We start from the raw sequence: 22,336 nt of genomic DNA, 5'->3' as shown, positions 1-22,336 counted from the left end.
AACAGGAAATAAGAAATGGGTGACAGGTGTCAAGCAAGCCCTTAACTTAGAAAGGCAAATTCCTTTAGATCTTAAATGCTCAGGGATAATCTTCTTTGGTTTGATACTCTGCCTCTGGACCCACTGGGGTGGCAGTCTTGCTTTTACCCTGGTGGCGGTAGAGCCCTGAAGGCTCTGAGTGGTCCAACCTCCAAGGTTCCACAGGGCCAACTTAGCCCGTATGCTCTGCAGAGTGGCCCTGCCTCCAAGGCTTTGGTTGGAGGCCATCTGCCCTGTTTAATGGAGGCAGTGGCCCTGATGGCCCTGAAGCTCTCTGAATTGCTTCGGGGTCTTTCTAATCTTTTCTGAAGAATAGCGCATGTTCACAGCCCAATAGCTCTATGGTCCAGTCTTGTAGGATCTAAGAAGTCCAACAGCCTTCCTTCATCTCATCTCATTGTTCAAACTAGCAGAGTCTTTGCTGCTGATATAATTCCATCTCTATTCCTGACTCTGTTGAAATGGCTGATTAAGTCCATGAGTCATACCCATGATCTCTTTATCAAATGGCTATTCAGTGTTCTGAACAGTGTTCTCTTCAGAACAAACTTCCTCATTTTTTACAGTAAGGATAGGTTGAAAACTTTCCAAATCTTCAAATGTTGGTTCATTTCTGGTAAACAATTCCTTCTGCAATTCATCTCTCTTCTTTCATACTTTACTATAAGCAAGACATTGCTTTAAGACTTTACTTAGAAATCTCCTCAGCTAAATCTCCAGTTTCATCATTTATAAGTTCTGACTTCCATACAATAGAAAACAGTTCATCCAAGTTATTTGCCACTTTATAACAAAGATCACCTTTATCACAGTTTCCAATAACATATCCCTTATTTCCTTGGGAGCTATCACCAGAATGGCCCATAATGTCCGTATACATGCACCTCAAGCTTCCATCCATTATTCAGTTCCAAAGCCACTTCCACATTCTTAGGTATTTGCTACAGCAGCACCTCACTTCTCAGTACCAAGATCCGTCTTAGTCAGCTTGGGTTGCTATAACAAAATGCCATAGTCTGGGTGGCTTAAACAATAGATGTGTGTTTCCCAAAGTTCTGTAGGCTAGAAAGTCCAAGGTCAAGGTCCAGATGATTCAGTTGCTGGTGAAGGCACTCTTCTTGGCTTGCAGAAAACTGCCTTCTTTCTGTGTGCTTAGATGGCTCTAGTGTTTTTACTTCCTATTATAAAGGCACTAATCCCATCACGAGGGCTCCACCCTTGTGCCCTCATCTAAACCTAATTTATTTTCCAAAGGCCCCATCTCCAAAAACCATCACATTGAAGGGTTAGGGATTAAACATGTGAATTTGGTGGTGGGGACACAACTCACTCCAAAGCAAATGCTATTTTTTTATGTAGGAATTTCATTAAATTATGTCCCCAGCATTTATAAGATATGTAATGCATCACAGTGATCACATACAGAAAGAATACAGTTTTTCCCCTAATACTAGCATTATAAAACACTGGGTGCCTCCTTATCATTTGGTGTCTTAAGTTAGTACTTTTCTGGCAACCCCATCAATGTGGAAGTGACAGAGGCAGGAGAGTGAAGTGGTCAACGTCTTGAATTCTGGAGCCTCGATCTGAATCTCAAATCTGCTCACTCAGCCATGTAAAACTGCACACATTACTTAGCTTATGCCTCTGACTATTCATTTGTAAAATAGTAATATATAATACTACCGTTCTTGCATTGTTTCCATGAATGAAAGGAGGTGATGTGCATGATGCCCTTAGCTGAGCACATAGGAAGTATCCATTATATGTTATTTAAAAAAGACAAAGTGTATCTAAACATAGGAGCTATGGCGGCTGGCTGAGAGGATAAAACAGCACGGAAAACTGGTAATCTCCAGGGAATGCAGCACAGTGAACGAGGTTCCATCATCACTTTCTTTAGAACTGGTTCACTTGCCAAAAGAATGTCTCTTCACCTATTTTAAAAAGCGGCTTCTTTTGCTTTAAAAGAGCCCCAGAGGAAAATAAGAGGGGGGTATATCAGAAAAAGAAATATAGCAGAAAAAGAAAAAAGAGATAAAAATGAGTTAATGGAAGAGTACTAACAATCCACTAGAACTTCTACTTCTGAAATAGAGTGCTATCATTCTTCTGTCCTATTTTTCAAAGTATTTATAATTCATCAAGTCAGGCACATGTGGTATTTGATAACCTCTTTTTGCAATGATTTTTTCAAAAATTAGTAAAAAGTTAATGCTATTTTGTGTATGTATTAACATGGGAGAGGGTTGAGCACTTATTTCAGTGAACCTTATTGTTTCAAATAGATTGACTGAAGTTACTGTAAACATGCTTTATAAACACTGTGATACATGGCTCTGATTATTTCCTTTTGAAAATTTTGAGTTGGGTAAATGTATTCTCTCAGATACTCAGTTTAATTTTGTAAGTAGTCTGTACCAGCTTTTTGCTCTATAAATTTTGCAGTAGTCTTTAGCCAAAAGCAATAAAATCTGACCTACTAAGTCTAACATCATGAACTGTTTGTATCTTGTTCTTGACTAATACTTTGTTACTTTTGTGTAAGGCTACTAGGCTTCCATGAGAATATAATGCAGTAATTTACCAAAATACATTTCCAAACAAACAACAAAAAAATCTAATTTAAAATGCATTTTATTGAGTATAAATCCATATCACCAATCAGATTCTCCTTCTAAACGGAATGTTGCTTTTATTCATTCTGTTGCTAAGATACCTCAACCTAAAATTTAAAATATAGTTTTCATTTTTTTTTTCCAAAATAGTCTTATATTAACTCTCTGCTTTCTTCCTTGACCCATGAGTTATTGAAGGGATTTAAGTGACTGTTATTAAGTGTTTAAGTGTTTGGGTAATTTTCTTAAAAAAAATTTCTGGCTCTTTCAATGTATTATGAAATAATACATTATGAAAATATAATCTAGCTGGGCACGGTGGCTCACACCCATAATCCCAGCACTTTGGGAGGCTAAGGTGGGTGGATCACTTGAGGTCAGGAGTTCGAGGCCAGCCTGGCCAACATGGCGAAACCCTATCACTACTAAAAAAAAAAAAAAAAAAAAAAACTTAGGCTGAGCACGATGGTTCATGACTGTAATCTCAGCACTTTGGGAGGCCAAGGCTGGCAGATTTACTTGTGGTCAGGAGTTCAAGACCAGCCTGGCCAACATGGTGAAACCCTGTCTCTACTAAAAACACAAAAATTAGCTGGGTGTGGTGGCACACTCCCGTAATCCCAGTTATTCGGGAGACTGAGGCAGGAGAATCGCTTGAACCTGGGAGACGAAGGTTGCAGTGAGCTAAGATCACGCCACTGCATTCCAGCCTAGGTGACAGTGAGACTCTGTCTCAAAAAATAAACAAGCAAAAAACAAAAATTAGCTGGGAATTAGCCAGGTATGGTGGCTCACGCTACTGAGGAGGCCGAGGCATGAGAATTGCTTGAACCCAGGAGGCACCACTGCACTCCAGCCTGGAGACAGAGTGAGACCTTGTCTAAAAAAAAAAAAAAAATTCCTATGGTTGGCTGATTCCTCTGAGAAATCCATGTACCCATGTACTCATCTCAATGGAGATTCTGCCCAAATATCCCCGTATCAGTGGAATCTTTCCTGATCTTTTCCCTCTGGGCAAAACTGACCATTCTTGTCCACTTTCTATTTTTTTTTATTTTTTGAGGCAGTCTTGCTCTGTCATCCAGGGTGGAGGGCAGTGACACAATCTCAGCTCACGGCAACCCTCCATGTCCCAGGTCCAATTGATTCTCCTTCCTCAGCCACCAAGTAGCTGGTATTACAGGTGCTCACCACCACGCCTGGCTAATTTTTGTATTTTAAGTAGATAAGGGGTTTCACCATGTTGGCCAGGCTGGTCTCGAACTCCTGTACTCAAGTGATCCGCCCGCCTCAGCCTCCCAAAGTGCTGCAATTACAGATGTGAGCCACCACACCTGGATCTTGGCTACACTTCTATGGTAACACCTTTGACACATTAGTACACACACACATACACACACACATTTTAACATATCAAGTTCCTTTAGTACAGGTTTTCTTATTTACCTTAATGTTCCCTATATCTAGCAGAGTACATGGAAAATACACAATAAATACTTTTATATGAATAAAAAGAGATAAAAATTGCTCTTATGTGTTAAGCCAGGATAGTAGCAGTAGACTCCCAGGAAAGAGATGCAGGGCAGGCCTGGCACAGCTGGTCATACTTGATCGTGATATATCAAACAGATGAGGCATTCACAATTTATATTTTAATAATGAAAATTTCTGAGGCAAAATTTTGTTATAAGAGTAAAATAGTATTTGAAAAGATGAAAATTTTATTTACCTAATGTGATCCATTGTCCAGAAGAATCTGAAAGTAACTTCAAATTGGGAATAACATTTGGGTCTTTGAAAAAAGCCTAAAATACAAATTTGAGGGGAATAAGTTAGATATTTTATTATAAATGATAGTAAAAATTAACATAAAATAACTATAATCTTGTTTAATTCAAATGGAAAGGACAATTTTAAATTGGTAAAATGTCTTGAGTAATAGTTTATAAATAAATGAAGTTTTATTACATACAAGTTGGAACAGTATGAACATTGTGTGTCCAAGTACAGATGTCTTTGGAACTTAATTTAGGTAATAATGATATACAATAAACATTAGGAGGTTATATAATATTTGAAAACTTTGTTTTCCTTCAATCTTGCTTACTGAATTGCCTTAGTAACAACTCATATACTAGATCTAAATCCAAAAGTAACTGTCAATTTAATTCTTTCCAAGAGGCATTTAAAAAAGTGAAAAATCTAACTCCTAAAAATGAAACGTTTTCTGTATGACAAAAGACAACAAAGCAGGAAAGAGTTTTAGTTCCAGATCCTTTTGTAGTTTATGAGTATGATGACTAGGTGTTCGCAGGTATGTGTGAGATGTGCCACCCTCGAACCTTGTTATGATGTCAGCATATTGTTAGTCTGACATGAAAAAATAAAAAAATATATAAAATAAAAAAGAGCTTTAGTTCTAAGCACCAGCAGCTGATTGAAGCTGAAAAGGCAGAAGAAAATTTATTGGAAGCATCTCAGGGTGTCCACAAAATGTTCCGGAGGTGGAGGGCATCAGGTTGATGGCTGGACCCAGGAACGATGCAAAATCATATGCAGAACCGCCCTCATGAGGAAACTGTCACCCCTGCTGCAGCCCCATCAAGCACTACAGTTGATCTTAGCCAAAAGGCCAAGAAGTGATAGCCCCATCAAGCACTAGAGGAAGCCACTACCACCCCTTTCTCCTACTCAAGTACTAACCAGGCCCAACCCTACTTAGCTTTCAATATCAGGTACACTCAGGGTGGTATGGCCATGAACATCAAGTACTACCCAGGCCCAATCCTGCTTAGCTTCCAACATTCAGGGTGGTATGGTCATAGACATCACTATCACTCCCTTCTAACCTAGGCCATTGCTGTGCCAGGTCTGTCTGACCTGAAAGTGGTCTCTGCCACTGCCTTTGCCAATGAAATGAATTCTGTGTGTGCCTCCTTCCTTAAGTTGCTCGCTTCAAAATTCCAGTCTTGTACTGATGAGTCTGTTTGTAAACCTAGGTCCCACACTTATGATCTGGATGCAAGGGAGTTCCTTGCATTTTGGGAGATTTCACTTGCATTTCCCAAAGTTACCCCCAAATTGCATGGTTGTTCACAAGGTGTTGGACACCCAGAAAACATAATGTCTGTGAAGAGCAATAAGTAAAAGAAAAATAATAGACTGAGAGAAAATATTTGCAACACATATGTTAAAACGGAGAAACTGACATCCTAGTGGTTAAAAAAAACCCCTAAATGTAAGAAAAACTGACAAACCTAAATTTTCTTCTGCCTTTTCAGCTTGAGTCAGCTGCTGGTGCTTGGAACTAAAGATTTTGTTTTTTTTTTTAGATGGAATTTCACTCTTGTTGCCCAGGCTGGAGTGCTGTGGCGTGATGTCGGCTCACTGCAGCCTCTGCCTCTCAGGTTCAAGCGATTTTTCTGTCTCAGCCTCCTGAGTATCTGGGATTACAGGTGTGTGTCACCATGCCCGGCTAATTTTTTGTATTTTTAGCAGACACAGGGTTTACCATGTTGGCCAGGCTGGTCTTGAACTCCTGACCTCAGGTGATCTGACTGCCTTGGCCTCCCAAAGTGCTGGGATTACAGGCATGAGCCACCGCACGCAGCCTAGCTCTTTTTTATTTTATAATTTTTTTCTTTTTTCATGTTAGAAGGGTAATATGCCAATGTCATCACAAGGTTTGAGGGTGGCACATGTCACCAAAGGATAAAAATAGGCATATAAAAAATAAAAATAGGGCCAGGTGCGGTGGCTCAGGCCTGTAATCCCAGGACTTTGGGAGGCCAAAGTGGGTGGATCACTTGAGGCCAGGAGTTCAAGATCAGCCTGGCTAACATGGCGAAACCCCGTCTGTACTGAAAAAATACAAAAATTAGCTAGGCATGGTGGCACACTCCTGTAATTCCAGCTACCCGGAGGCTAAGGCATGAGAATTGCTTGAACCTGGGAGGTGGAGGTTGTCATGAGCTGAGACTGTGTCACCGCACTCCAGCCTGGGTAACAGAGTGAGACTATCTAAAAAAACAAACAAACAAACAAAAAAACCAAAAACCAAAAAACAAACAAAAAAAACCCACAAATAGCCAATAAACTTTAGGAAAAGATGCTCAATTACAAGAGCAGTGAAAGAAATGAAAATAAAATCCAGAAGACACCACTTTTATCCATTACATTGCTAAGATTTAAAAAGACTGGTAACTTTTGGTGAGAGCACCAGAAGACATGCACTTCCACAAGCTGCTGGCAGAAGTGTGAATCTTCATAACCCATTGGGAAAGTAATTTGCTATTATCTTGAACAATAAAAACATGCATACCTCATCCAACAAACTCTACTTTTGGGTTCTGAAATCACCAGTGGATAAGATTTAGGTATAGGCCGGGCGCGGTGGCTCAAGCCTGTAATCCCAGCACTTTGGGAGGCCGAGACGGGCGGATCACAAGGTCAGGAGATCGAGACCATCCTGGCTAATCCTGTGAAACCCCGTCTCTACTACAAAATACAAAAAACTAGCCGGGCGAGGTGGCGGGCGCCTGTAGTCCCAGCTACTCGGGAGGCTGAGGCAGGAGAATGGCGTGAACCCGGGAGGCGGAGCTTGCAGTGAGCTGAGATCCGGCCACTGCACTCCAGCCTGGGCGACAGAGTGAGACTCCGTCTCAAAAAAAAAAAAAAAAAAAAAAAAAAGATTTAGGTATAAGGAGTTTTTTGTTTTAATATAGTATTGTTTGTAGTGTCAAAACTTGGAAACAATTTCAGTATCTATCAGTAGAAAAACAGTTGAATAAAATATAGTCCATCTATATCAGACAGAATGCAGCTATTGGAAAGAAAGTATTAGAATAGAATGTAAACTCCCTAAGAGCAGGAGTCCTGTTTTTCTTATTCACTGCTATATCCCGGGACTTAGAACAGGGCCTAACATATAGCACTTACTCAATAACCATCCCCTGAACAGACCATGTATTGATTTTGAGGAAAAACCATAAATACTTTCAGTTAAAAAAACGTAGTTTAGGGCTGGGTGCGGAGGCTCACGCCTGTAATCCTAGCACTTTGGGAAGCCTAGGTGGGCGGATGACGAAGTCAGGAGATCAAGACCATCCTCGCTAACGCGGTGAAACCCTGTCTCTACTAAAAATACAAAAAATTAGCCAGGCATGGTGGTGGGCACCTGTAGTCCCAGCTACTCTGAGGCAGGAGAATGGTGTGAACTCGAGGGGCGGAGCTTGCAGTGAGCCAAGATAGTGCCACTGCACTCCAGCCTGAGCGACACAGCAAGACTCCGTCTCACACACACAAAAAAAGGGTAGTTTAAGAGTAATGTATATGTTCAGGTGCAGTGCCTCACGCCTATGGTACCAGCACTTTGGGAGGCTGAGGCAGATCACTTGAGCTCAGGAGTTCGAGACCAGCCTGAGCAACGTGGTGAAAGCCCATCTCTACTAAAAATACAAAAAATTAGCTGGGCACAGTGGTGTTCACCTGTGGCCCCAGCTACTCGGGAGGCTGGGCTAAAGCCCAGCGTAGTGGAGGTTGCAGTGAGCTGAGATCGCACCATTGCACTCCAGCCTGGGTGACAGAGTGAGACCCCATCTCAAAAAAAAAAGAGTAATGCATGTGATAAAACAAAATAAAACCTCTGTACATTTATATGAGCATAAAGAAAAGTATATAAGAATATGTATCACAGGCCGAGTGTGGTGGCTTACACCTGTGATCCCAGCACTTTGGGATGCCGAGGCAGGTGGATCACGAGATCAGGAGTTCAAGACCAGCCTGACCAAAATGGTGAAACCCTGTCTGTACTAAAAATACAAAAATTAGCTGGGCTTGGTGGCACAGGCCTGTAATCCCAGCTACTCAGGTGGCAAAGGCAGGAGAATTGCTTGAACCCGGGAGGCGGAGGTTGCAGTGAGCTGAGATCGCACCACTGCACTCCAGCCTGGGTGACAGAGCGAGACTCCGTCTCAAAAAAAAAAAAAGGATATCAAACTTCAGAAGTGGTGGTTACAGACTCGTGGTAAGAGGAGGATCAAGAGGGTAGGGAGTAGGAGTAGACTGGGATAAGACTGACTTTTTCTATGAATTATTCTTTGTTGTTAAAATTGTTGCAATAAATATTTTAATTTTTTCAACATTCCCTTCAAGTGATCACTCACTTTTCCTAAATACCTTCTTGAGAGAGGAATCTAAACTCTCTCACTTTTTTTTTTTTTTTTTTTTTGAGACCAAGTCTTGCTCTGTCCAGGCTGGAGTGCAATGGTACGATCTCAGCTCACTGCAGCCTCCACCTCCTGGGTTCAATAGATTCTCCTGCCTCAGCCTCCTAAGTAGCTAGGACTACAGAAGTGCACCAACATGCCCAGCTAATTTTTGTATTTTTAGTAGAGACGGCATTTTGCCATGTTGGCCAGGCCGGTCTCGAACTCCTGACCTCAGGCGATCCAGCCATCTCAGGCTTCCAAAGTGCTGGGATTACAGGCGTGAGCCACCAAGCCTGGCCTTACTTCTCTTACCTACTTCTCATTCCTCTCTATCTGGCTCCTGCTCCTATCACTTAATGAATAGTACTCTTGACTTCCTAATACTAAAATCCAATGGACAGTGCTTGCCCTCATGGGCAGGCAGATAGTAAGAGAGGAGATAGTTACGTGACACGTATACTACAAAAAAGTGCAGATGCTATCAAAGTACAAAATGGGCAGACATAATCTAATCGTATTGGGAAGAAATGTTAATAAAGAAAGAACATTTAGGTTTAGATCAGAAAGTTGAGTAAGAGTTAGCTGGGCAACAGGGTATACTGGGAAATATTTAACAACTGGCCACCCTTCTTCCCCCAAAAAGCCCTGATTGTAGTGTTTGCCTGTTTCCATGGTGGATTTCAAGTTGCCAACAGTATAACAACCAACAAACAAAGATTCCTGAAAGTCTAGCAATCAGGCTCTCCTAAACTGGTTCCAGTATGCCACTGGAATTACCATTTTTTAATGGAGAGAAAATGGCAAGTTTGAAAGCTGTAAGGTGAGAAAGGATGGTACATTCCATTCAAGGAAAGTGAAGAGGTTTGGTGTGACCCAGAAGGCGCAATGGTCAGATAAGGCTGGGGAGTTAAATTGACCTTGCAGTCAAGTGAAGAATTTTAATCTTGATCTAAAATCGATCTAGATCTTGATCAGTATTTTGATCTAAGGGCAGTGGGAAAACACTGAAGTTCTTTTTCTTTTTTCTTTTATAATTTCGTAATACAGACAGGGTCTCACTTTGTTGCCCAAGCTGGTCTCAAACTCCCGGCTTCAAGTTATCCTCTTGCCTTGGCTTCCCAAAAAGCTGGGATTACAGGCATAAGCCACAGCACCAGCCACACTGAAGTTTTTTTTTTTTTTTTTTGGATGGAGTTTAGCTCTTGTTGCCCAGGCTGGAGTGCAATGGCATGATCTCTGCTCACTGCAGCCTCTGCCTCCTGGGTTCAAGTGATTCTCCTGCCTCAGCTTCCCAAGTAGCTGGGATTACAGGCGCCCGCCACCACGCCCAGCTAATTTTGTATTTTTAGTAGAGATGGGGTTTCTCCATGTTTGTCAGGCTGGTCTTGAACTCCCGACCTCAGGTGATCTGCCCGCCTCAGCCTCCCAAAGTGCTGGGATTACAGGCGTGAGAGCCACCATGCCCAGCCTTTTTTTAAATTTTATTTTTTGATTAATTAATTATTATTATTTTTTGAGAAGGAGTTTCACTCTATTGCCCAGGCTGGAGGGCAATGGCGTGATCTCAGCTCACTGCAACCTCCGCCTCCCAGATTCAAGCTATTCTCCTGCCTCAGCCTCCTGAGTAGCTGTGATTATAGACACCCGCCACCCATGCCCAGCTAATTTTTGTATTTTTTAGTAGAGACGGGGTTTTACCATGTTGGTCAGGCTGGTCTCGAACTCCTGACCTCAGGTGATCCACCTGCCTCGGGTTCCCCAAGTGCCGGGATTACAGGCTTGAGCCACTGTGCCTGGCCAGACAGAAGGTTTTTAAGCAGAGGAAACAGTTATCAGAATCATCTATCTTTCTTTAAAGTTCATTCTGTATGCAGTGTGGAGAATGAATTGAAGGGCTGGAAAAAGACTGGTTAGGAGGAAGGTTACTGTTGTAATTATGGAAGAGCTGATGTTCCCATCAGTCAAGGAGATACCAAGTGGGGAGGAAGAGAAGTAGATGAATTTAATGTTATTTAGGAGGAAGAAACAAATGAAGAAGGAAGAATTGAAGATGACTCCTGGGATTTCTCTTCATGAAAAACCATTTAATAAATGCTATTTAACAAGAAAGAGAACAGAGAAGAGATGTGAGCTGAGGATTATTTACAAATGTCTACATTATGCCAAGCAAGACACAGTCCCTGTTCTTATGGAATTTACATTCTAGTGTTGAAGAATTGAAGGTAAACACATTTTTTTTCCAAATAGGTATCATATATGCTTAATTATAAAAAGATAAATTTTCCCCAAAGTTATTTCTAGACAAAAAGCAAGTTGCCTTATGACTTTTCAGGCTTTCAAATAAAAGAATATTTATGCAAGTATTTTAATTTATATACTGGTACATTTTGAAAAAGACACATAAACTGGAATTAACCTCAATTAATATTGGTTTTGAATGCATTTTAGGCCTTCTGAATCTCTTAAGAAAAAGAAAATTTAATTTGGATTTAGTAATTACTCCTGGAGGTTATTAACTTAACACTTACATGTTAGATGTCATTATAAATGGAGCAGCAGGTCAACTGGCCTGCAGTGAATTGACCTAGAACCAAAGGAAATGAGTCTATACAAGGGACCCTCGAATAAGGCAATGCAAGGTACATTATTGAGATTACGATTATATGTCTAATAAGTGAATTTTTAAAAAATGTCCTAATACGTGCAAATTGCGTTTCTGGAATGGAATTTCCAGCAAGGCATTAGAAGAGATTTTCTGTATCTCAACTTTAGGAAAGCTGATTGTGCTTTGGAAAAATATAAGATGATTCCTAAACTAGTTACAGTAGTAACAAAGACATTGATGTCAAAATGCATGTGAAAACGTTAAATAAACTTGTTTCATAAAATGTGAAAGTGGGCTGGGTGTGATAACTCACACCTGTAATCCCAGCACTTTGGGAGGCTGAGGCAGGAGAATTGCTAGAGCCTGAGAGTTTGAGACCAGCCTGGGCAACATAGTGAGACCCTGTCTCTATTAAAAATAAACAAATAATAAATAGAAATCTGAAAGTAGAAAAAGATAAGTTTCTCTATTCTCAATTTTTTATTAATTTAATTTTTACATCCAGAATGCATACTGGACAGACAATATTTCTAAATTATTTAAGTATATATTTGAATATATCATCTATCTGGCAGACTGATGGTTTCTAATCCAATATCAATTCTTTCTTCCTTAAGGAATCCCATTTTTATTTGGGACAGCAATATGCTCAGCTTAGTCTGCATTTCCAGCCTCCCTGGGATGTGGGAGGCCTAAATTCTGGTCACATGCCTAAGATCTGGTCATGAGATGTAAGCAGAAGTGTTGTGCAGGCTTCCAGGAAAGCTCTGTAAATTAAGGTGCTTCCTTGCAGTTGTTTATGTGGAAAATTCTCCTTATCATCCCTAGTCCCATCGTGAAGATGTCAACACTATATACTGAGCCCAGAGCTCTCTTGAAATCCAAAGTTAAATGTTATATTCAACTATCTAGAATACTGCCACTTGTATGTACCTCAAACTCAGCATGCCTAAAACTGAACTCATTTTCCTTGTAATTCTGTGTTTTCTACACATTTAATGGCATCATCAGCCACTCGAGTCAACCAAGCCAGAAACTTGGGAGTCATCCTACATGTGCCCCTCTCCTTTACTCTCAATATCTTACCGTTCCTTAAGCCTTTCTCCTAAATCTGGGCCACACTGGTACTCGACATCATCATGTAACTGTCTAGAGGACAACAGTTTCCAATTTGGTGTCACTACTTCCTAACTCAGTCCTAACAACTCACTCTCCACACTTTTGGCAAGGTGATCTCAATATTTTAAAATTTAAAGTCTTTCTTAAAACCTTTTCCTTCTTAGCCCAAATTTCTTTGCATGGCACAAAAGATCTTCTAAAATATTATCCCACCCATCTCTCAAATATTATCCTTGCCAATTCATCGACCTAATGAATTCCTACTCATCTTTCAGGCCCCACCTTAACAGTCTTGTCTTGTTAAATGCTCTTCTGACCACCTCAGTCAAAAATGATCACTTTCTCTTTTGTGCCACCAAAGTACCTTATGCCTCTGCTATGTATTATATCTCTTCTCTCTCTGCAATGCAGTTTTGGTTATTTCCCTTGCTTTAATTGTGTCTATGCATCTATATCATCTATATAGACCTAGGAACTAAACAAATGTTTGCCATATAAATGTTTCCTCCCATCCATTTATCATCTCACAAATACACTTTTGGAACATAATTTTAAATTGAAAGGGAAAATTCAAAATCTGGAATTCTAGTTTAAACAATACCCTCTGTTCAGTAATGAGTTTTTGTAGTAGAAATAGCATGGTATCCAGAGTCAAAATGCCTGGGTTCTGCCCTTTGCTGAATGTTTTTGCATAAATTACTTACCTTTCTGAATTTTAAGCTATAAAATGGGAGTCAGAACACCACCAAACTTAGCAGATTATTGTAAAGATTAATGATAGGCTGAAAGCTGAATCAGCACACACTGGAGTCACTACTGCTATAGAATCATACTTTGTAAAGTAATATAGAATTTTCTTTTTTTGAGACAGGGTCTTACTTTGTCACCCAGGCTAGGGTGCAGTGGCACGATCACAGCTCAAGCAATCCTCCCACCTCAGCCCTCAAGTAGCTAGAACTACAGGTGTGTGCCACCACACCCAACTAATTAAAATTTTTTAAAAAAATAGCCACAGGGTCTCACTCTGTTGCCCAGGCTGGTCTCAAACTCCTGGGCTCAAGTGATCCTCCTGCCTCAGCCTCCCAAAGTGCTGGGATTACAGTTGTGAGCCACCATGCCCTGCCTCAGACTTTTTTTTTTCTTAACATTTCTAGCTCCCCAAACTATACATGCCTTGTAAGCTGGGATCAGTTCTCTTCATCTTTTTAATACCCTCTAGAGGGACACAGTAAATATTCAACAAATATTTATTGAATAAATGAATTATATTAAAATTTTTACAGTATTCTAAAATTCAGTGACCTCAAATCCTGATCTTTAAGAAAAAATTATAGACAGCTAGTACTGGTATAAATAAAAAATATAAAAAGCTACATAATAATCTAACCATGAGTATTTGAGAAATGTTATTAATGTCATTATCAGTAGCATTCTAATATAATGGCACTATCACACTATCTTAGGGAAAGGGAGATAGACATTTAACCAATTTACTCTCTGTTATGGGTTGATAGTGTCCCCCAAAATTTACATCCTTCCTGAAATATCAGAAAGTGACCTTAGTTGGAATTAGGGTTGTTGCTGATGTAATTAATTAAGATTAGGTTATGCTGGGCCCTTAATTCAATATGATTGGTGTCTCTATAAGAAGAAAAGAGATGCAGACACATGAAGGGAAAGGCTATGGGACTGACAGGCAGAGAAGAAAGTGCTGCAGCTGCAAGCTAAAGGATGTCAAGGGTGGGTGGCAACCGCCAGAAGCCAGGAAGCGGCAAGGATGGATTCTCCCCTACAGGTTTCAGAGGAATGATGGCCCTGCCAACACCTTGATTTAAGACTTCTAGCCTCCAGAACTATGACACAATCCTACCTAATGTTCTCCTTTCTCCATTTCCTCCTCTTTACTGCCCTTATCACTATATGAAATAATCAGATTTTTAAAAAAATTTATTGTAGTCTTGCCAAGGCCTGTACAATCTTTGACAGCTGGGCGCTTGTCTTGTTCCTCCTCTTATCCGTAGCACTGGAAGGAATTCCTAGCACATGACAGGCCCTCAGGAAGTGCTTATTATTCCAAACTATAAACTACAGTCAATGCGTGAAGAACATGAATGGCAGAGAATGAAGATAATTTCATAAACCATAACAGCATTTTCCATTTGATTGAGGAGAGAAAAAAGCAAAACAGGATTGAAAATAATGGACTAAATTTTAACAAACACATCAAAACTTAAACTTTCAAGTGAGTTTTACCTCTCTCAAAGTAGTCACCTCTAGCAGTCAAAAGACTTATTCAAATCACTGTGCTACGGCTTCAAACCTTTTTGGGGGAATTCTCATTTGGAACTGCTGGTAGAGCCTGAAGCCCAGTTCTCAGAGTGGGTGTGATGTTGAGAAAAAACTCAAAAGTAATTTGGAGCTAGTAAGTAAAGCGGTGATAAAGCTGTGTGATAATATTTAATTTTTTTAAAATGAGGTAGTGCCTATTTAAAAAGAGAGGCTGGGGGTGGATCGCAGCACTTTGGGAGGCCGGGGTGAGCGAATTGCTTGAGCCCGGGGATTCAAGACTAGCCTGGGCAACCTAGTGAGGCTCTCCCTCAAAAAATTTGTTTTGTTTTGTTTTTCTTTCTTTCTTTCTTTTAAATTAGCTTGACGAGGTGGCCTGCACCTGTAGTCCCAGCTACTCAGGAGGCTGAGGTGGGAGGATCACTTGAGCCCCGGAGGTCGAGGCTGCAATGAGCTGAGATGGTGCTACTGCACTTCATTCAGCCTGGTTGACAGAGAAAGACCCTGTTTCAAAAAATAAGTAAATAAAATAAAATAAAATAAAACAAAACTAAATAAAATGAAACAAAAATTAGAAAAGGGAGAAGCTAATCTTCTAGAGAGCAGGCGATTTTCCAGAACTGCAAACTTCCCTGAGGCAAGATACAAGATGCTGAAAGTAGAGAAAGAATGAACTAAATGACAAACAAATTTATGATGGGTGATTCGAAACGTAAAAGTTCCTTTAAAAAAATCATTTGCACCTTTTATTACTCCCAAACGCCAAGAAAACGACCACATTAAGGAATGGCGTGCTCACAAGAATCCATGCCAACGTTGGGGGGAAGTTTAAAAATCGGCAGAGACCCAAGGAACTCTCCGACCCCCATACTAACCATAACGAAATCATCCTTCCGATAAGCCTGAAAGGTCTGGTCAAAGCCGAACGCCTGCGCCTTGATTCTGCCCAGCATGGACCTGGGGCAGAGAAGGAAAAATAAATCATCTGGGGGCTGGCACCCTCTCAGAGCGCACCGATAACCGATCCCACCCACAGCATCCGCCTGCCCGGGTGGTTCGGGGTTCACTCAGGAAGCCTCGGGGTTCGCTCAGAATGGCGCCGACCCGCGCGGGTCCCTTCGATGCCCGGCCCGCGCCTCCATAGCCGCGAAGACGAAGGGCCTCTTCTCTCCCTGCGCCTCGGTTCCTCACCACTGGCGGAGCCGGCTAGTGATCTCCTTAGAGTTCAGAGACTGGAAGGTTTTCTGAGGCAAGAACCTGAAGTAGTAGCCGCCCACGTCCCCGAGCTCCCCAGTAGCCATCGTGCTCTCGGCTGCGTGGATGCCAGGGCCGTTTCCATGGAGACGCGGCGGCCGTCGGGTCGAAGCCACGCTGCGGGGGCGGGGCCACGCGTCTCTAGGGACCCAGAGGTCCCGGCCTTGCCGCAGTGGGTGCAGGGAGGTAGGTCAGCCTGTCTTTCCCGGGAGCTTGTGCCACTCCACTCCCCCACCCCGGGCTTGGCGGTTAGGGAAACTAGGGGTCGGGGATGGAGACAGATTGCCAATCGATACTTGTTGACGTTGACTTTTAATAATAATTACACAGCATGGGTTAATGTCCTAGTCTCAAGAGCTATAACCTCAGATTTAGAGTTATCTACGTTTGATGACTCAAACGTTTCCGAAGAAAACATTATTCTGAATTAGGTTTATCTATTTTGGAAGACAAATGTCTATGTGACTACTTAGGAAACTATTCTGTTTTACCATCTGTGGGTTTTTTTTTTTTTCCCTTAAAATGTACATTTAAAGGCCAAAAAAAAAAAAAAAAAAGTTTCCATACACAGTACATTACAACATGCTGTTTATTTATATTTGTTTTTTTAGACCACTTGTGTTCTGGTACAGCATGCTGTTTAATAGAAAACACACTTTTCTTATTTTCTATTGAAAATTTCCTTCGTTTCTACTTTTTTTTTTTTTTTTTGAGATGGAGTCTTGCCCTGTTGCTCAGGCTGGAGTGCAGTGGCGCGATCTCGGCTCACTGCAACCTCCGCCTCCAGGATTCAAATGATTCTCCAGCTTCAGCCTCCCGAGTACCTAGGATTACAAGCTAAGTTTTTGTATTTTTAGTAGAGACAGGGTTTCCCCATGTTGACCAGGCTGGTCTCGAACTCCTGACCTGGAGTGATCCGCCCGCCTCAGCCTCCCAAGGTGTTAGGATTACAGGCTTGACCCACCGTGCCTGACCTGTTTCTGTAGTTTTTATTTTTGCCTCATAACAATGCATTTGGACTTCAGAATGGGAGGGATAGTTCTTTTCCATCTCGTTGCTTTCTTTCCTTTTCCCCTAGCCCTTAAGAACTGACCTTGATTATTTTTTAGCAGCATTAGCAGAAGAAGAGACAGGGAACAAGGACAAAAAAGAGAAACAGGGAGAGAGAAAGAGATTATTCCTTTTCATTGATGTTTAGTATTCTGTAACTTGCCTATACTACAGTTTATCCTTTTGGGCTGTTTCCTCTTTGAGGTTATGATGAAAGCAGCTATGAACATTCCTGTGTATGCCTTTGGATGGACTGATGCACCATTTCTGTTGGAAATATATCCAGGGTTGGAATTGCTCAGTTACATGGTGTCAGTATGTCTAGTTTCACTACATACTGTCAAAAAGTTTTCTAAAGATCAATTGACATCCCAACCAGCAATGAATGAGATTTCCCGTTGTTCAACATCCTTGCCAACACATAGTATTGCCAGTCTTTTAAAATTTTAGCCATTCTAGGGAGGTTATGTTAATTTTTTATTGTGATTTCAGTTTGCATTTCCTTGATAGTTAATGTTGCCGAGCAACTTTGTAATATGGTGGGTCATTTGGATATCTTCTTTAGGGAAATGCCCATTTGTTTTATCCGTTAGGAGGAAGAAGGTTGTCAGTCTTTTTCTTACTAATGTTTAGGAAGTTTTTATTTAATATGGATATGAGCCCATTGCCAGATATACATATTACGAACATTCTCTTTGCTTGTAGCTTGCCTGTAGCTTTGATGCTCAGAAATTCTTAATTTTAATGAAGTTGAATTTATTGATTTTCTTTTTTATGTGTCAGGTTTGATTTCTGCCTAAACAAAGTCATGAAGGTAGTCTCACATTTTTGTCCATAATCCATCTCAAAATAATTTTTTAAAGCTGAAGGTTAGTTCTTTCCCTGTGGTTTTTCAGTAGACCCAGCTCTATATATTGGTAAGACCATTTCTAATCCAGTGAATTGCTGTGGCACTTTAAAAAAAAAAATCAAGTGACTGTTTTTGTTCTTTCTATTCAGTTTATTGGACTGTCCTTACACAAATGCCACATTGTGTTAATTACTGTAGGATCATATAAAGATGTAATATCTGATGGTATAAATTGGGTAACTTTGTTATTTTTCTTCAAGATTGCATAGGCTGTTGCCTTTTCGTTTCTGTATAAATTTTAGATTGGGTTTATCATTTTCCATTAAAGAAACCTGATGGGAATTTTTTTTTTTTTTTTTTTTTTTGAGATGAAATTTCACTCTTGTCGCCCAGGCTGGAGTGCAATGGCATGATCTTGGCTCATGGCAACCTCCGCCTCCCAGGTTCAAGCGATTCTACTGCCTTAGCCTCCCAAGTAGCTGGGATTACAGGAGCCCACCACCATGCCTGGCTAATTTTTGTATTTTTAGTAGAGATGGGGTTTCACCATGTTTGCCAGGCTGGTCTCGAACTCCTGACCTTAAGTGATCCACCTGCCTCGGCCTCCCAAAGTGCTGGGATTACAGGCATAAGCCACCGTGCCTAGCCCACCTGATGGGATTTTAATTGGAATTACATTGACTATCTAGATGAATTTAGGGAGAATTAACCTTGTAACAATATTGTCTTCTAAATTATAATAAATATCTATTTATTTAGATCTTTAATTTCTGTCAACTATGTTTTAAGGTATTGAGTGGAAGAGTATTGATATCTTTCATTAGATCAATGATTCTCAGCCACGGTTAATTTTGCTTCCCTTGGGGATATTCGACAATGTCGAGATATTTTTAGTTGTCCCAACTGAGGTGTGGAGTGCTGTTGGCATCTAGTGGGTAGAGATCAACTATCCTGCTAAACATCCTGCAATGTACAGCATAGGCCCCCACAACAAGGACTGATCTGGCTCAAAATGTTGATAGTACCAAGGTTGAAAAACCCTATGTTAGGCCAGAAGTGGTAGGTCATGTCTGTAATCCCAGCACATTGGGAGGCTGAGGCAGGCAGATCACTTGAGGCTAGGAATCAAGACCAGCCTGGGCAACATGGTGAAACCCTGTCTCTACTGGAAATACAAAAACATTAGCTGGGTGTGGTGGCACACGCCTGTAATCCCAGATACTAGGCTGAGGCATGAGAATCACTTGAACCCAGAGGTGGAGGTTCCAGTGAGCCGAGATCACACCACTGCACTCTAGTCTGGGTGACGAGGTGAGACTGTCTCAAAAACAAACAAACAAACAAACAAAATTGCATTTTTTTGGTGCTGTTATAAGTGATACTTTAAAGAGCTTATTTTCTTCCTGTTTGTTGTATTATATAGTTACACAATTTATTTTGTATATTGATCTTGTATCCAGAGACCTTGCTAAATTATCTTTTTATGTCTCATGTATTGTTAGATTTTTTTTGGAGTTTCTATATACATAATTGTGGTATCTGGTTATAAGAAGAGCTTTACTTTATTTTGTTTAATATTTGTGCCGCCCACCCAGCTGCCCCCAATTACTTTAGTGCACTGGCTATGATGTCCAGGATAATGTTAAAAAAGAAGTGGTAGTAGAGGACATTCTTGCTTTGTTTACAACATCATAGCCAAAAATGTTCGGTTTTGGGTTATTTATTTTTGTGTTTATGTTTATGTTTATTTTTTGATTTAAAAAAATTTTTTAGCCATTACATAGGGTAAAAACTGTAAGTGTTTTAGCTGATACCTGTTACCAAATTGAGAAAATTTCCTTCAATTTTTTTTGAGATTTAAAAAATTGTGTAAAAGCGTTAATTTTTTTTTCACATTTACCAAATTGACCATATATTTTTTCTTCTTTATTCTGTTAATGTAGTAAACTAATTTGTTTTGTTACTGTTAAGCCAACTTTGCATTTATAGAATAAGCCCCACTTTGTTATATTTTTCTTTTTATAAAGCACATTATTAAATGTGATAAATGTGATAATACCATGTTTAAGATGTCTGATTCTAAGTTCATGAGAGACATTGGTTTGTGATTTTCCTTACCTGTTATATGCTTGTTAAGCTTTACTATTAATGTTTTTCTGACCTCCTAAAATGAATTGAAAAGTTTTGTCTAATTTTTTATTGCTAAACCTTTTTTTTTTTTGAGACGAAGTCTCGCTCTGTTGCCCAGTCTGGAGTGCAGTGGTGCAATTTTGGCTCACTGCAACCTCCGCCTCCTGAGTTTAAGCGATTCTCCTACCTCAGCCTCCTGAGTAGCTCGGATTATAGGCATGCGTCACCATGCCTGGCTGATTTTTGTATTTTTAGTAGAGACTGGGTTTCTCCATGTTGGTCAGGCTGGTCTTGAACTCCTGACCTCAAGTGATCCACCTGCCTCAGCCTCCCAAAGTGCTGGGATTACAGGCGTGAACCACTGTGCCCAGCCTAAACTTTCTATAATATTGGTAATATGTATTTCTCAAATGCTTTTTAAAATTATGCCAAAAAGAAAACTCCATCTATGACTGTTATAGTTTTTAAGGAATTTGAACACCTCATCTAGATTTTCAATTTTATTGGCATAATATTATTTCTTACATTTAAAAACTTACCTTTTAAATGTTTGTGGAATCTATAATGGTGCTATTTTTTAGTTTTACTATTGATGATTTATATATTTTCTTTTTTTCTTGACCAGCCTTCCCAGTGGTTTATTGATGTTATTCTTTTTTTTTTTTCAGACGGAGTTTCGCTCTGGTTGCCCAGGCTAGAGTGCAATGGGGCAACCTTGGCTCACCACAACCTCCACCTCCTGGGTTCAAGCAATTCTCGTGCCTCAGTCTCCCGAGTAGCTGGGATTACAGGCATGCACCACCGCGCCGGCTAATTTTTGTATCTTAGTAGACACAGGGTTTCACCATGTTGGTCAGGCTGGTCTCGAACTCCTGGCCCCGGGTGATCCACCCACCTTGACCTCCCAAAGTGCTGGGATAACAGACATGAGCCACTGCGCCCGGCCGTGGCCTTGATGTTATTCTTGACAACCAACCAACTCTGGCTTTGTTGAATTTCTATATTGCATGTTTGCTTTCTACTTAGTTGATTTCAGTTCTTATCTTTATTGTTTTCTTCTTCTGTTGAGTTTAATCTGCTGACCTTTTTCTAGGTCGTTAATTTCTAAGCTGGGATCATTGATTTTTGACTTTTTTTTTTTTTTTTTTTGAGGCAGTCTCACGCTATTGCCCAGGCTGGCATGCAGTGGTGTGATCTCAGCTCACTGCAACCTTCGCCTCCTGAGTTCAAGCGCCTCCTCTGCCTCAGCCTCCCAAGTACCTGGGATTACAGGTGTGTGCCACCACGCCTGGCAAATTTTTGTATTTTTAGTAGTGATGAAATTTCACCATGTTGGTCAGGCTGGTCTCAAACTCCTGACCTCAGGTGATCCACCCCGCCTCGGCCTCCCAAAGTGCTCGGATTACAGGTGTGAGCCACCATGCTGGCCAAGTTGACATTTTAAATGATATATGCTTTAAAAGATGTAAATAGGCTGAGCAAGGTGGCATACACCTGTAATGTCAGCACTTTGGGAGGCCAAGGCAGGTGGATCTCTTAAGCCCAGGAGTTGGAGACCAGCCTGTGTAAAATGGTGAGATCCCGACTCTACTAAAATTTTGAAAAAGTAGCCGGATGTGCTGGTGCGCACCTATAGTCCCAGCTACTGGGGAGGCTGAGGTAGGAGGATTGCTTGAGCATGGGAAGTCAAGGCTGCAGTGAGTCATGATCCTGCCACTGCACTCCAGCCTGGGCAACCAGAGTGAGACCCTGTCTCAAAAAAAAAAAAAAAAAAAAAAAAGATATAAATAAATAGCTTACACTATTTTAGTTACATCCTACATGTTCTGACATGACATATTTTCTTCATCATTCAGTTCAAAATATTTTCTAATTTCCAATAGAGTTTCTTATTTGATGAGTTATTTAAAATATGTTTAATCTTAAGTATTTAGATATTTCTATTTTTCATTTTGTTACTTATTTCTAGTTTAATTCTACTGAATTTTAATTCTACTGGTTTAATTCTACTGAATTTTAATTCTGACCAGTTTAATTCTACTGGTCAGAAAACATAAAACATAGTCTGTATGATTTCAGTTCTTTCAAATTTATTGAGACTTATGGTTTTGCATATGCTTTTTTTGATGACTAGTCTATGTACACTTGAAAAGGATATATATTCTGTAGTTAAATT

General features: G+C 40.4%; 1 protein-coding gene, 1 non-coding gene and 1 pseudogene across 4 annotated transcripts in view; 1 reads left to right on the top strand and 2 right to left on the bottom strand.

The window, feature by feature from the left end:
- Positions 1–16,232, bottom strand: part of CFAP300 (cilia and flagella associated protein 300) — a 36,290-nt gene extending 20,058 nt beyond the window's left edge. For 2 of the 3 annotated variants that reach the window (XM_025356978.1, XM_025356980.1), the window contains exons 1-3: positions 16,068–16,232; positions 15,752–15,833; positions 4,387–4,462 (exon numbers count right to left, since the gene is read on the bottom strand). In XM_025356978.1, the coding sequence (XP_025212763.1) occupies positions 4,387–4,462; positions 15,752–15,833; positions 16,068–16,177 (268 nt within the window). In that variant the 5' untranslated portion in view covers positions 16,178–16,232. The remainder of the gene's footprint in view (positions 1–4,386; positions 4,463–15,751; positions 15,834–16,067) is intronic. The other variant, XM_025356981.1, reaches the window with a different exon arrangement.
- Positions 4,930–5,033, top strand: LOC112607508. The gene has a single exon (XR_003115847.1). It is a non-coding gene; the product is annotated as a small nucleolar RNA U13 (small nucleolar RNA).
- On the bottom strand, positions 6,307–6,397 carry LOC112607524 (annotated as a pseudogene).
- Positions 16,233–22,336: the final 6,104 nt, after the last annotated feature.

Source organism: Theropithecus gelada, chromosome 14 (genome assembly GCF_003255815.1).
Source record: "Theropithecus gelada isolate Dixy chromosome 14, Tgel_1.0, whole genome shotgun sequence".
NCBI lineage: Eukaryota > Metazoa > Chordata > Mammalia > Primates > Cercopithecidae > Theropithecus > Theropithecus gelada.
The sequence above is the reverse complement of the archived record's forward strand: the minus strand, read 5'-3'. Positions and strand labels throughout refer to the sequence as shown.